This window comes from Leptonotus elevatus, chromosome 3 (genome assembly GCF_054856555.1).
Source record: "Leptonotus elevatus isolate MCC_2025b chromosome 3, RoL_Lele_1.0, whole genome shotgun sequence".
Taxonomy (NCBI): domain Eukaryota; kingdom Metazoa; phylum Chordata; class Actinopteri; order Syngnathiformes; family Syngnathidae; genus Leptonotus; species Leptonotus elevatus.
In genome coordinates this window covers 23063609-23079573 of record NC_141241.1, presented here as the reverse complement: position 1 = coordinate 23079573, position 15965 = coordinate 23063609, and the positions used below count along the sequence as shown (strand labels likewise).

Here is a 15965-nt window from a genome sequence, read left to right as displayed (position 1 = left end):
TTTTTTCAAACCCAGCCCTATGGGCTCTTTGCACAAATCTACTACTTCCTGAACACAGTACCAGTGCTTCATTTCCTGTCTTTCATGATTGGACAAACTGATTAATCCAGGTGTGCCTGACCTCAGTAACCACAACGACAATGGGCAGACACACCTGGATTACTCAGTTTGTCAAATCATGAAAGGCAGGAAATGAAGGAGTGGTATTGAGTTCAGGAAGTAGTGGATTTATTCAAAGAGCCCATTAGTGGCCTCAGAAAACAAACGTGCAAAACAAGTAAAAGGCATGTTGTTGTTTTAGAATGACAAATCCTCGACACCAAGCCTGAAGTCCAACACACCCACACCCAGGAATGAGGCACCCACACCAGGAACAAGCACTACTCCTGGCCTGAGGCCTCTGACTATGGGCAAACCGCCCGGCATGGAGGCATTAGGTATGAAGCACACTCATGCCGCGCACCTGCTGCTAACTTATTTTGAATGTCTGACTGGAATGCATGCATCTGCCATTATCTTATGTTTCCCGTTGCACCAAAAGTTGGAAATTCAATACCTTCAGAAACTGCACTTTTTATCATGAAAAATGTTTGCATTCCCCTGAAATGACCTTATCTCCTCTGTAGCTGCTCCTGCCCTTCGCACACCCCTGTCCATTGCGGGTTCCTACGCTACCCCGTTTGCCATGATGGGCCATCATGAGATGAATGGATCCCTGACCAGTCCGGGCGTCTACCCCGGCCTGATTTCACCTCAGATGAGTGCGGCGGCTGCAGCTGCTGCAGTTTATGGACGCTCACCAATTGTAAATATTTTTGCTTGACTATTCACTTTGTATAAGGTTAGCGATTTCACATACGACTTTCACACATTTTGTATACTGTAGCCCAGTGGTACTGAACCCCACCAATTCACCTATGCATATTCACCAAAGCCTTCTTTATTGAAAAATAAAACATGATTCTGCCCCCCCCCCACCCCTTCCCAAAACCAGATTCAAGACATTCTTTTTTTTTTATCCAATCTGGCTGTCTTCACCTTGAATTCACCTTAAGGAAATGTTTGTTGATTTATGTCAGACAGCTAGTGCTGTACTAGAATTGCTCATCTTGGCCTTGACTCCCATCACTCTTTTCTATACTCATCGAACCCAGATTAAGAACCACTGCCTTAGTCTCATCAGTTTAGCGCAAGTATTGACCATGTAACCTGTAGCCATTTTAGCTTTAAGTTGTACATTGTGTATGCAAAATGACTTTGAGAAACTTAAGTATTCATTCTGTATTTCCATAACTCTGTGAATTTCTCTTCTCCCCTGGCTGCAGCTTTGTGTACATAATGAAAAAGAACAAAGACTGCCAAGATCCCATTACTTTGATGTTCACTAGTTAGCATTCTAAAGGCTTAAAAAAGGCGCTTCCCTAAAATGAATCTCATGTTTGAAAATCTCCCAGCTTTTCATTAGTATTACCAAGTGGGATGTTGTGTTAGCTTGTGTAAAGCTTCTCTGTTCGCAATCGAGTAGAATCTATGCTTTTCATTTGCCTCGAAACAACCGTATAGGGCTTTCAACAGATGAAAGAAGGCATAATTTCCCATTTGAATATTTTAATAGCCCAATTTATATCAGCAGGTTATCATTTGTTTTTAATGCTTTCCTCTACTTGTTTTTGCAGGCGGGGTTTGACCCCCATCCCCACATGAGAGCTCCAGGCCTGCCTACCAGCCTCCCTTCCATTTCAGGAGGAAAACCGTGAGTGTTTGAGCTTCTCATGTTGCTTTCAGCACATACCTCTGGTTGAGCTGTATTGAGATGAAAAACACCTGTGGTTTTAAATATCGGTTACTATGGATTAAATTTGTGGCAAAGTTGAAAGATAAAAATAAATCACTTTTTTTTTTTTTTTTTAATCGTTGGAGTCAGTGGAGATCACTCTCCCAGTTCAACTTTAAAGTAGCATTAAAAAACCTTTCAACCGTAATCAAATATTTTCATAACTTAAAACTAGTTAAATGGTACCTTTGCCATGGCCTGAGGGGGTCTGTATCATTTTTAATAGCACTGAGCAACTTTGAGGAGGGTGGTAAGAACACTGCCACACAAAAAAACAAATGTGCTGACTGCTTTATGGCGTACGTCACTTCCCCCTTTCCTCATTCGTTACAAAGACAGAAGTCAATTTAAGCTATAAAACGATGCAATGCGCTTGTCCTCATGGGAAACGTAGTCTTCCTTCAGTCATAATATTACTGCTTTTGTCCATATGGCGCCGCCATAGTCCACATAAACTGAAAGTTCCTTAGTTTTGCTTTAATACATTTTGTACAGATCATTAGTTTTACAATATCATCGGTGTCCAAACTATGACCCGTGGGCCATTTGTGGCCCGCCATCCAACTTTAAGCGACCCACGGTATATTTTTTAAAAATGACATCTGCTACTAAAAAAATTGTTTTATATACAGTAGAGCTTTTCTAAATATGCAAATTAACTATTTACAATTACACAAGTAACATTTCTCTTCTTAACACTGGTGCTGAATAAAGATATTACTTTTTATGAGCTAAAACAGTTTCATCACTTGTGTAAAGGTCCAAATTTTGAAAATATCAGATGAATAATTCCCAAGTGACTGCTTCAAATAAAGAGTGGGAGTCGGCTGCTGTTCAGTGCAGGGGCTGATATTTTCTAGTCCCTTTCAGGGTCTCGACCACCCAAAAAATCTTATAAAATCTTAAACTATGTCCCTCAAGAAAGTGGTTAAGGTAACAGATTTAAAAACTAAAAAAACTAAGACAGTGGAACCGTAGAGTTTGAATGTCTCGGAACTCCTACGAATCGGATTCAACCAAAAAATCGGAATAAAAAATGCCTCGGAGTTTGAACTCATTCTCGGACTTCGAACACCCAAGCAAAGCAAGCTAAGCCGAACGTACCTTGAAAACGGGTAGCCGAGCGAAGCCGAGCAATGCCGAGCAATGCCGAATGCTCATGTTGCTGTAGTTGAGACGATGCACTGCTCATTTCCAGTCAGATCGTGAATACTCCCGGGGGTGCTGCATACTCGTGAGTGCATTTCGATTATTCCACGACAATTTTCTTTGCCATGGGCCCAAAGAAAGACAACAGTGCCAGTGGCAGCAAAGAAAAACATACAGTGCTACAAACCACCATAGAATTAGGAAGGAGATTATTGCGCATTTGTAACTACCTTGACTACTTCTGTATATACTGGCACGAGGACCCCCCTTAGCTGTTCAACAACCTGCCTGACGTTAAACAACGCATGCAAGGACCGCTTAGTAGTCTAACAATATGCCCAATGTAAAATACACACACAAATACACAAACTCAGCACTGAACTAAAGCAAGCATTAACATAGCATTTATCATCCACTGATGCCATCACACCACAACAAAAAAGGGAAAGTATTTTTTATTTATAAGTACTGTACAGGGTTAAAATGTTTTTTACATAAATAGAAATTAAAATGAAAATTTTCTGTTTTTGGAGCTTGGGAACGAATTAATTGCATTTACATTATTTCCTATGGGAATTTTTTTTTCGGAAGTTGAACAATTCGGACTTTGAACACTTCGCAGGAACGAACTATGTTCAAACTCCGAGGTACCACTGTATATAAACAATAATTCAATTGCTTGATTGACTGTGATTTTAGTGTGGTTGATAAATAAAAAAAAAAAAATCCAAAAACATTTGGACACCACTGGCATAACATGTTGGCTTTTTATAAGCGTACTTTTTTTTTAGCTGACTCGTATCACAAAGGGGTAAACGCTAAAATTACAGTCAGTGGTGCATGTTTTCAACATTCTATGTCAAAAGGACAAAGCAACTCTGACAAGAGACATACATTTCTCACGTTGATCTCCTCACCGCTCCTGGCATCTTTGCAGGGCGTATTCCTTTCACGTGAGCGCGGACGGTCAGATGCAGCCCGTGCCCTTCCCCCCAGACGCACTGATAGGCCCGGGCATCCCACGGCACGCTCGACAGATCAACACACTGAGCCACGGGGAAGTGGTGTGCGCTGTCACCATCAGCAACCCCACTCGTCACGTCTACACGGGCGGCAAGGGCTGCGTGAAGATCTGGGACATCAGCCAACCAGGCAGCAAGAGCCCCGTGTCCCAACTTGACTGTCTGGTAATTGGTTGTCATTGTTTCTTACATGGTCATGGCACAATGCCTTTTTTTTTTTTTTGTATAGGCCTCCAACCAGTTGCGATACTTTATACACTCACTGTGACAGCTCATTGCTTGAGTCAGATTTCCCCATCCCACTGTAGTCCCAATGGGACTGAAATGTGAGCAATTTGGCAGGGTCTGGCAGTGCTGGGCTATGCTGAAATAATCATTTTCTGTGGGGAGGGAAAAAATCCTGCTGAGTAAAAATGTTCTGATTGGCTGACCTTGTCTGCCATTACCAAGCTCATTGCTCCCCCTCAAGTGCCTTCTAGTTCTCATTTAGATTTTGTGGCTTCATCCTCTTCATATGGCCGCAAACATCCTGGAGGTGCGTTGGGAGTGCAATTGGCTCTTATAAAGCCGTCAGGGTGCCGTTTTAATGCGGCTGAGAGCATCCACACTTCTGACGCCTTCGCTGCAGTTCTTGTTAAAGCTGACATCTTTGTCTTTACCTTATCACGAAACAGGAAGAGGTTTTTCTAAAACTGCACTCTTAAGAAAAGCCAATTGACAGGATGAAGTCTGCACTAATTAACTCATTTGCTCCCAAAAACGTATAAATACGTTCTATTTTAAATGTATTAAGTGTCCCAAAGACGTATATATACATTTAAAAAAAAAAAAGTTTAATGCTTGAGCTTACAGAAGGCCTTGATGCAACAGTTGAGGAAATAGTAGTTATTACACAAACGGCCAGCAGGTGGCAATAGAGCATAAGAGGTCAACCAGGGCCATGTTGAAAAAAGCTCATTTACCCACAGTTCTATACAGATTTGTGAATAATGATGAAACTTAACTATATTCTAATGCTAATTGCTGAAAAACGCAAACAGATTTTTTTCCCCCTGACGAAAGAAAATCCATGTTTCATCTATGTTCCATGTTTTTTTTTATAGCAATAGAACACAATATTCTGTCAAAATCCAGTAAAACAGCAGGGAGCGAAGGGGATTGCTTCTATGAAAATGGCTGTGAGTTAATAGGGCTGGGTATTTATTCTAATGTCCGATTCACAAGAGTTCAGTTCGATTCGATTTTTTTTCCACATATGATTTGATTCACTTCAATTCAATCTGCTATTGATTAATTATGTAACATAAATTCTTCTTAAATATCAAGGACAACATAAAAACTCCAGAATCATTAAATTCCAAATTAAAAGTTTGCGGCGGCAGAAACTGGTTAAATGATTTAGTGTTATAATCACTTATGTGTATCAGCAAGGATGAGATGAAAATATTTTCATAATTCTAATTCAATAATTATAAATATAAATTGAAAGTAAATATCAATAATATATATAATATTATAATGATATCATAAATATCAATAACTGCAGTAACTGGTTAAATGATCTAGTGTCAATTATAAAAATATAAGAATTTATGGGAAAAGGGATATTGAAAGAATTGATTAATAGTTTTATGAATCTATCAGGCTCAAGGAGCAAAATTGATTCAATATCAATTATTGGATTTTTTTATACCCAGCTCTACTAATTAACGGACAGTCCGTCAGTACAGACAGAATCCCGCCCACCGTTATTGTGCTTGCCGTGGGAAAAATGGAGGGTATCAAGATGTTCTTCATTTATCCAAACAAAGCTCACCTCGTTTTTGTGCTTCAGAACAGGGACAATTACATCCGCTCCTGCAAGCTGCTGCCCGATGGCCGCACCCTGATCGTGGGCGGCGAGGCCAGCACACTGACCATCTGGGACCTGGCGTCGCAGACGCCACGCATTAAGGCGGAGCTGACCTCCTCGGCCCCGGCCTGCTACGCGCTGGCCATAAGCCCCGACGCAAAGGTCTGCTTCTCCTGCTGCTCGGATGGCAACATCGCCGTGTGGGACCTCCACAATCAGACCCTCGTCAGGTAAGTAGTCCAACATAATGTCTCCTCTCCCACTCACGGACGAATGATGTAACCCGTCTCCTCTTTTCTTATTCCAGGCAGTTCCAGGGCCACACGGATGGAGCCAGCTGTATCGACATCTCGCATGATGGGACCAAGCTGTGGACCGGAGGCCTGGACAACACAGTCCGCTCCTGGGATTTGAGAGAAGGCCGGCAGCTCCAGCAGCATGACTTTACCTCGCAGGTAAAGAAGACATCTCAAACAACCAACGTTCACACTGACTTTCTTTTGTTTGAAAGTCAACATTCATTTGAAAACCTCTTCGGTTCCAGATCTTCTCTTTAGGCTACTGTCCCACTGGGGAATGGCTGGCTGTAGGAATGGAGAGCAGCAATGTGGAAGTGTTGCACCACACGAAGCCTGACAAGTACCAGCTACATCTGCACGAAAGTTGCGTCCTTTCACTCAAGTTTGCATACTGTGGTAAGAAATTTGCATTGTTACACATGAAAGATGTATTGTTTGGATAGCTGTGCAAGGGCTTGCCAGAAGTAGAGAAGTCTGTTACTTTCCAATATTGTCTTAAGACAGATGTCTCAAACTCGCCATTTGTGGTCTGCAGGATGATATTTTGAGATCAAAGTTTCATGTTAGTGTCATGTCAGGTTGGTGATATCCTTGGTTTTTCAACTTTGGTGTTATTGGAGTTCAGGTGGCGAGGATGGATTTTTTTCATGGCAAAGTGCAATTTGGTATGGAGCCCGCCAGGGGACATCACGGAAATATTTAAGGTTGCAATATGACGCAATACTTTGCAATATTATCCAATGCTATTGCGTTATATTGCAAAAACAATTGCATTATAACGCAATAATTTGCGATATATATTGCGTTTTAACACAATGACTTTTTTTTTTAATATTGTGAAATAACGCAAATTATTTGTGAGTAAGGAGAGATTCCACTTCCAGGTAATTAGCAATAGGCTTGGCTATCACCAACACCACCATTGCTTTGTTAATTCACTTTTAGTGAATATATATAATAATGATTTAAAAAAAAATACATATACAATTATTAGGGGTGTCAGGCGATTACAGTTTTTAATCGTAATTAATCACATTACTTCAATAGTTAACTTGTGATTGCAAATTTGATATGTGTTCTAAATGTACAATATTTTTCAAGTTTTCATACTCTTGTTAACATAAAAGTGAAAAAAAAGTTCAACCAATAGAAATATGGCTTTATCTTTTAGTTATTGATAGTTTTTTCATAATAATTCATAAAATTTAATTACAATTAAAAAGATTTCCTGAATTGTAAAAAAAAAAAACAAGTGTGATATTGATTTGTGTTGAGGTCATATTTCTGCCACTAGATGGCATAATAATCTTTAACCTGAAGTAACTTGTGAAATTCTGCACTTTTTTCAAATGTTAAAAAATAAATACAAATATATGCATTATTATTAAACGTATTACTGCAAAATTCTGACTTTGTGACTGGAATTCATCGCGCATTAAAAAAATTAGTGTTGTTAAAGGAACTTAAAATTAACTCAAAATGAATGCACTAATTTTGACATCCTTAATAATTATGTATTGCAAAATAACGCAATGTTATTTTTGGAGGGGAACGAAAGACTTCCACTTCCGGGCATTGATTCATGTGTATTGCGGCGCTGGCAGGAGCATAGATGATGGTTTTGAGAGATTTTTACGATCGAGAGATGTTCGGGGCTTTGCGTTATTTTGTAATATTTTTGCAAAAATCATTGCTATAGTATTATAGCGTTATAGTATAGCGTTATATCACAAATATATTTATTGCAATATAACGCGATAGCATTAAGGATGACCATCTATGGCAGAATGAATCTTTATTTTACACTTTGTATAATGTAAAGGTGCATTACATTGTAACAACAAAAGTGTGGACTCAATTCTGCTCACAAAACTATTCCAATTGGTTTGTCAGCATGACATGTAATCGCTGCGAGCTCAAGCCACTTTGCAGATGCTTGTGAGGATCGCCACCCCACACACACACACACACACACACCCACACACAAACATTATATCCTGCCAAGCCTGTGGGAGTGTTGCGTTCAAGTTTAAGCTGCAAACAAATGAGATTTTTCTATCACTTAACATCCCCCCCAAAACGCAAGTGTTTATTTCTGCCTTAAGCCCTCCTTCAGCACATTGTCGTATTTCAGCCACTACAGAGCTGGTTAATTCCAATGATGCTTCCGGGCTCTTGCTGCCATTAATTACACCATTAGCCAACTAGTCATTTGGGTAATTAGTCAGAAGCTGATTGAAATAATTATCTGAGTGGAAATAGTGCGAGACCCATAATGGGATTTTTCTGATCGTTTATGTTGTACTATTTTCCCCAATTAGCTTTTATGGCCATTGATGGATAAAGTCAAGTCATTATGCATTTGCCCCCTGGCTCCAGTTATGGATTCAAGGCATAAATGTTGCCTTTGTAGAAGATGCTCGAACCGGATTGTCTGTGCAGATTCTACATTATTATTCTCTCAAGACAACAATTTTGTGTTTGCAGGTAAATGGTTTGTCAGTACGGGGAAGGACAATCTGCTGAATGCATGGAGGACTCCCTATGGCGCCAGCATATTCCAGGTATTAACATCAGTCAATGCACACTGACATGCACAACAGGCTGCACAGCTAACATTTCCTTGTTCATTTAAAGGAAACGAGAAGCATCCACCATTGCCGTTGGTTATTAGCGTGTCTCGGTCCGACGAGAGTAAAGATCTTGATCGCTATTTTTTGTGAAATGTAAATGTTTAATAATGAGTGTTTCATATATATTCAATTACAGAAGAATATTAGGGTCAGTGACGTAAAAAAAAAAGGGGGGATGGCAGGATTATATTTTTATTCTCAGAATTTTGACTTTAAAGTGACTTTAAAGTCAGAATTCTGAGTTAGTCATTTATTCTCAGAATACTTACTTTAAAGTGAGAATTCTAACTTTAAAGTCTAATCTAATGAGTGTTTCATGTATATCCAATTATGGAAGGGGATTAAGGCCAGTGAAGAGAGGGAAAAAAAAGTTTGGCAGGATTCTCACTTTATTCTCAACAGAATTTTCACTTTAAAGTCATAATTTGTAGAACAAAGTCAGAATTCTGAGTAGTCATATTAATTCTCCAAATTCTGACTTTAAAGTCAGAATTCTTTCAACTTTAAAGTGAAAATTCTGAGATTCTGCGAATAAAGTGAGAATTCTCACTTTAAAGTTGAAAGAATTCTGAGAATAAAGTCAGATTTCGAATTCTAAGTATAAAGTCAGAATTCTGCCAACCTGCCCCCACCCTCCTCTTCACTAGCCCGTATCCAATAGTGGTGCTCCACGTGACTTTGTTTTCTTTGCGCAGTCCAAGGAGTCGTCGTCAGTCCTAAGCTGTGACATCTCAGCGGATGACAAATACATCGTGACGGGTTCCGGTGACAAGAAGGCCACAGTCTACGAGGTCATCTACTAGAGACGCTCACTCTCACTCTGCTTGAGCACTTCTACTGAGACGACTCTTGTCGCTGACCCTGCCATCTATCTGCAAAGTGGAACTCAAGATTTTTATCCAGCCCTGAAGACAATCCGCTACAGGGAAACTGATTTTTACAGCGTGCAGCCTTTTTTGTGTCTTAATTTCTTTTGTATCTTTTTTTTAGCATAACCCAATGAAGCAGTGCTTCAGCCCTGAGAACCATAATCCACAGTTGTCTTGTGAAAAGTGTACATATTGGATTAAATAAAAATACATTTTATATATATATATTATAAAAAATGATATATATATTTTCATGTCCTGGGTGTACTTGTGATATGTTTTGGCCCTCACTGTTTTACTTAACATGTGAGCGCAATTCTTAGATTAGAACTTTTGAACTGTAACGCAGCATTTTTTGTTTCCTTGAAGCGCATCGTGTGTGTGGGCTGACCTTTTCAACAAGAGGCAGAGGAGCAGGATGTTTGAAACGAGGACGTTGTGGAACATTTAAATGGCCTTTCAGCTCAATGCTCTTGCGAGATAATGTGGTCAGGTCTGCATCGTGGAGCCACTGACTCATTTGTGCCACACTGATGGAAAAGAAGAGATTGCTGGAGTTGAACCGAACCCTCGGACCTCAGTTGGCGGCAAAAGCACGGGAGCAGCCGTGAACTTCATGACGATGTGCTTGTGGCTAACTTTACGTAACAAGGGATGCAGAATTCCACCGTTGTTTTTTTTAACTAGAGGCAAAAAGTCCTTTCTAAGCCATTAGCATCCATTTTGATCTTATCGATATTCCTCGAATGTGTTTGGTCGATCGAGGAAATGAAATGATCAGTGCCTGTTCTTGATGAAGATGTGGGAGACAAACGAAATGGACAAAAGACTCATTCAAGTGTTGCTCATGTTGACATGAACACTTTCAGTTTTTACACTGTGCTCCTGACAACGTCAGCCTTTCCTACAGAAACAAAAGGGGAGGAGGAGGTGTGGGGGGGAGATTGCACTTCCCACTGTATCACACCAAAGTATGTAGCAAATGCTGTCAGCACTGGGAAGAAATGTATAGTTGTTAATAAATCAATAAAACTTTTTGTAGAAACGGTCTTGTTATCTGCCAGAAGAATATACTCTCTCAGGGGTGAGGGGGCATTGACCCTGGGCATCCATCATTAAATTTCATTTTGTGAATGCTGATAATGAAGTCATATTTATCTAGGTATGTGAAGACACTGATCATGTTTTTCATTTCTCATAATATTGATTTAATGATAGAAAATGGATAAATATATATAAACACATTTACCAATGTCCCATTACTGCTGAAATCATACCTCATTAATCTTTTCATGGCACCCCCTGAAAATCTTCTGTAATGCAAACACAAATGCCTTTTTCTTCCTGGTTTTAGTTCAACCGCCAAGACATTTTGAAATGTCTTTATTTAGAATGACACGTGGCGTGTATCACAGCTACATGTCTGAAGTTTGTAACAAACCAATCAGCGTCAAAATCGCTAAATAATTCAATAAGTTCTAATGAACTTAGTGGAGCCAAACATGGCTTGCTGTATGGCTTATATACTGTATCTATGGTCTTTGCAGCTAGCCCGTAGCATGGAGGCTAACCCATCCAGCATTCAGGATGTTTGTTGTAGAGTCAAAATTAATCGATTAATCGACAAGTAAACGATTATCAATTTAATTGACAAGTATTATAATAATCGAGTAATTGTTTGGAGCCATTTTTTTTATTTAAAATTGTCCAAATCATCTGAATTCAGCACATCACCAGTAATGGTTCACTGATTTCTGTAGTCCGGTAACATAGTACAACAACATCCCCTGACTTTTTAAATTTAATATCACTATACAAACATGAAATAACCACCAATCTGGTTAATAAGCAGTAATCAAGTAAAAATGCTTTTGTAATACATTAATGCAAAATTAAATTGAATCGGATCAGTCGATTAATCGATTGAATAATCAATCGATTAATCAATTCTAAAAATATTTGATAGTGACAGCACTAGTTTGTTGTAAGGATTATTTACAATGTTTTTTACAACACTAAAGTGTGCAATAACCGACCCATCCCCCTCAGCAAGGCGTGACGTTAAGTTACGAATCCAAATGGAATGTATTCGCTGACGTAGGCATGATTAGCGAATCTGGATTTTTCGGGGCACCCTACTGCTGAGCTATTTTTAGAACAGGCCTGCATTCAACTTGTGTGGTCCTTGTTGGCTACCTAGTGACCCCTGCAATATGGCAATCTAGTGTCACTTTGGCATGTCAGCTTCCCAAATGCACATTTATTTTCGAGCTTCATGTTTGCAAAACCATTTCAAAATGTTTGTTCCCAACTGATGGGCTATTTTCTCGTCGAAAACACTTATTGGACCGAAATCAAAAGCATTGATGCAATGATGCAATGATGCATGCGGCTTCACTTCACACGGATACTCGCTCACATTCACACACACCCACTCTTCTCAGAACAATGACAAACCACTTTGGGAATTTGCCACTCGTGCTCAGCTAATGTATGTAATGCTTGATTACAGAATGTGTGTGAAATGTGTATTAATGTAAAAAAAGAAAGAAAAAAAAAGACAACTCTGCTTCTGTATTCTGTTCCAATAGGCAGTGTAACTTGCATGTTGTATCCTGTCGCGCTTGCTGGCCAATTTCAATTTCAATTTCCCCTTCCTGTCTCATGTCCTTTCCCACTCTCGTGTTCTGCTCCCCCCGCAGGAGCCAGGAGGTGTAAGCGTTCATTTTCACGTTTGTGGGAGAGATGGGTGTGAGGCTGTGATTTCTGGCCATGCTTGCGCGAGAAGTAGACCGTGTGGTTGGGCATGCAATATGGGGCCATTTCTTTGCCATGCATCACCTCACTGTGTGGGCTCAAGATTCATATGGCCCATCTTGTCTACTGTATGGTCCCCTCAGTGGATTGTTTCTATAATTACCGGGTTTTTTTCTGTATTCCTGCACTGCTCATAAGGCCAACTTCCAATCCAAAATGTGATAAATACATAGATTGTTCAGGTTTTTTTCAGCTTTGTAGACCAGACTGCTTCAGTAGGACCTTAAAAACTATGTATTTTTTTTTCTTCACATTTTACATCAGATGTTGATTTGCAAACGGCAAAATGTATGTATGTTGTAAACACTTTTATTTACTTCCTGTAATGGCGTTTAACCTGCAGACCAACTTAGCCACTGGAGCGAAGATGGACAAACAGACTATAGGTAGTTTTACTTGACGCTCGTTGGAAAAATCCCAAGAAGCTAATTTGTGCACTTTACAAAGCCAAATTCAAATAGCCTATGAGTTGAACGTCTTTGCCGTATCAAGCTACCCTGCTCAAGTTCCCTCCACGGCGCTTGGCAAATCAACCCTTCTGAAGTGTGCTGCTTGTGGGCACGAGCACAACTAAACCTGGAAGCAAAACGTTTTTGACAATTGTTTTGGTGAGAAAAAAAGATGGTCCATTTTGATTGTTATTTTTAACAGACGTATTTTACAGGGGAAAGATTCTATTTAAGGATCAAAGAACGCTATTAGAACAATCTTTGATTATAAATATATTTTCTATTTGATGACTTGTGATGAAAATGTGATTAATTGCAATTCATTGTGGAAGATTGTGCGATTCATTTGTTTTAAAATATGAAATCGCTATATATATATATTAGAAGTGTGAATTGCCTAGTACCTGGCATTTGGATTCGTATCACGATTCGATTAGATACCGATTAATCCCGATACGAATCTATACATTTATTACGATTTTTTAAAACTCAAATTTAGAAAATAGAAATCAGTAAACTTGTACATGTACACTGTAAGATTTGTATGAAAATGTATTTATTTATCTGAAAATTAAGGCTTATAACTGAGCCACTGCATTTAACAAACAGGTTGCAGTCTGCTTCAAGTTTGAACAGCACTGAAATCAAATATTAAGGCTTAATGTTCCATTCATATAACATTCTTCCATGCTTAATGTGTGAATCCTAACCCTAAGTAAGACGTTTTGTTTTTTGTCTAACACCCCTTTATATATATATATATGTATAATGATGGTTTTCTTGAAGCTTTTTTTCTCTGATGTAAATTGCCATGTGTCATCTTCCCAATAAATGCTACTCTAAATGCTAAAAAAGCAGCATACTGTGCTAAAAGCTCCAGTGAAAGCCTCTTAGCCTTTGACAGGCTCAGCCTATATAATACTGACTCAAAATGCTTTTGTTCTCTTGACAGTCAACAGCTTTTTCAGTGAAGAAAAAATGATGTACGTCATTCTGTCTCCCTCCTCATTCCATTACGGGAGGCAGGTAAAGCTTCTATTTTTTCACCCGACAGCTCTCTCATTTCATCTTTCTTTTATAGCACGGCAAGACAAGACGGAGAGCAAAACTGATGAGCCTTTTCCATCTCTCTTTTCTCATCTCGACAGCCTTTTTCATTTTCATCATACACCTCTCACTTTCCCGTCACCACCCCCCCCCCCACCCCCCACCCCAACCGCCGTCCATTCAGCCGTGATAGTCCAACGTCTTTGTGCCATGTCTTTGTTTTTTACATGGATCCACCCCTGCTGGCACCAACTAATGAAAACGTGATTGACGGTGCAGTAACTCCTTAAAAAGACTGAGGAGAATAGATTAAAAATGTATTTCTCTCACCGCATGTAGCGCAGTGCTTGCAGAGGAAGATTAAAGGAGGCCTATGTATAGCCAAGGAATGCTGGTCTTCCATCTCCCGAGAGTAATTGGACTCCCTGCTTTGCCTCATATGCTGACCGTCCGTCAGATGTCAAACTTTCATCAGCCTTCACCTGGCCATGCAAGCACAACCGAACCATCGGCAATGAATGAATGAGTTGAACGTTCACGTTGTGGTGGGCTTTACACAAGAGCCTTTTCATTATTTGATCACACTGGTTAGTGGGATCGATGTTTAAAATGCTTTTCAGTCAGTATTTCTAAAAGCTTAGAATTAATATACACTGGAAAGGGGTTTTGCCACCGTAAATGTGGTTTATTGATGCAGGTTCCATTGACCTTGTAAGTCATTGCTTGGAGGCATCCAAGTTGACAACATTCCGGTTAAGTTGCGAATGTAAGATGGATGCCTTCAGGAAACAGTTAACCTCAGTCTTGAATTTTGACCTGCAAAGTTCATTCGACTAATTATTGTTCTGGTTGCCATTATGGTCAACACGGTCTTTGCCAAAGAGTACCTGGACAAAATTTCTCTGTCGAGAAAATGTGGACACATAATTTTTTTTTTTAATGCAACATGATTTGTTGTGGGAGTTAAAGTTTGCCTCTTCATCCTTGCATTTATCGTAATATAAATTACTAAATTGAAGGTTTACCATTGGATTTAAGAGTGAAATGTGCTACATTACGACACTGGCCAGACCTCAAAGTAGACAGAACGCTAAAAAGGAAGTCAACACAAAACTTTTTTTTTGACAATAATATGTACTATGTAGCCACACTAGTGTAAATATGATATTCTGGTTAATATTGTGTTAGTGGAATATGAGGTTTTAACCATCTCAGGGGGCGGCCATTTTGCCACTTGCTGTCTAACGAAGATGAACTAATGTTGCTCTGGGTTCAGGCAACAACCAATCACAGCTCACCTGTTTTCGTAAACTAAGCTGTGATTGGTTGTTACCTGAGCCATGAGCAAAATGTATGTCATCTTCAGTCGACAGCAAGTGGCAAAATGGCCGACCCTTGAGATGGATAAAAATGGCTGGATTTTGCTTCATAACTCTTATTCCACAAATGTAATGTTAATTAGTTTAGACTAGTGAGGTCACATATAACATATTATTGTCAATAAATGTTTAAAGTCTTAATTGCAACAAAGTAAAAACTGATGAATACCTGGTAGTATTTTCTTTTAATGGAAGAGCATCAATGATGATCATAGCGATAGTAATCCAAATAGCTACTGTGCTAAAGAAGCTACAACATGGAGACACAGCCCTATACCAGCATAACCCATAGCTCTGCCTCACCTACTTGGACATTCCTATAACACCTCACCAGGAAGGCGATGTGCATTAGCAGCTCTTCTCTGATGAGCTCCCATGTGACTGACCAACCTCGTCAGTTGAGCTCAGAAACCCTCACACATCACTCATTTCTGCCGCACAGTTGTCCAACTCTTCACCTCTGTTGAAGACATATTTCACCCAGCTACAGCCTTGATGTATAGAATCACATTTTCAAATCCAATCCCAACATGATATACTGAATACTATAAACAGCACAGATGCAGTATTAGCGTATGGTGTTTGGACAGATCATTTATCTTGGAAATTCTGAAA

At 39.5% G+C, this 15965-nt stretch overlaps 1 protein-coding gene across 4 annotated transcripts in view; it reads left to right on the top strand.

Annotated features, from left to right (window-relative positions):
* tle3b (TLE family member 3, transcriptional corepressor b) overlaps nucleotides 1-11024 on the top strand; it is a 40259-nt gene extending 29235 nt beyond the window's left edge. For 3 of the 4 annotated variants that reach the window (XM_086071383.1, XM_086071382.1, XM_086071381.1), the window contains exons 13-21: nucleotides 302-437; nucleotides 627-805; nucleotides 1677-1753; nucleotides 3921-4170; nucleotides 5840-6087; nucleotides 6165-6312; nucleotides 6402-6552; nucleotides 8644-8720; nucleotides 9485-11024. In XM_086071383.1, the coding sequence (XP_085927509.1) occupies nucleotides 302-437; nucleotides 627-805; nucleotides 1677-1753; nucleotides 3921-4170; nucleotides 5840-6087; nucleotides 6165-6312; nucleotides 6402-6552; nucleotides 8644-8720; nucleotides 9485-9592 (1374 nt within the window). In that variant the 3' untranslated portion in view covers nucleotides 9593-11024. The remainder of the gene's footprint in view (nucleotides 1-301; nucleotides 438-626; nucleotides 806-1676; nucleotides 1754-3920; nucleotides 4171-5839; nucleotides 6088-6164; nucleotides 6313-6401; nucleotides 6553-8643; nucleotides 8721-9484) is intronic. The other variant, XM_086071380.1, reaches the window with a different exon arrangement.
* Nucleotides 11025-15965: the final 4941 nt, after the last annotated feature.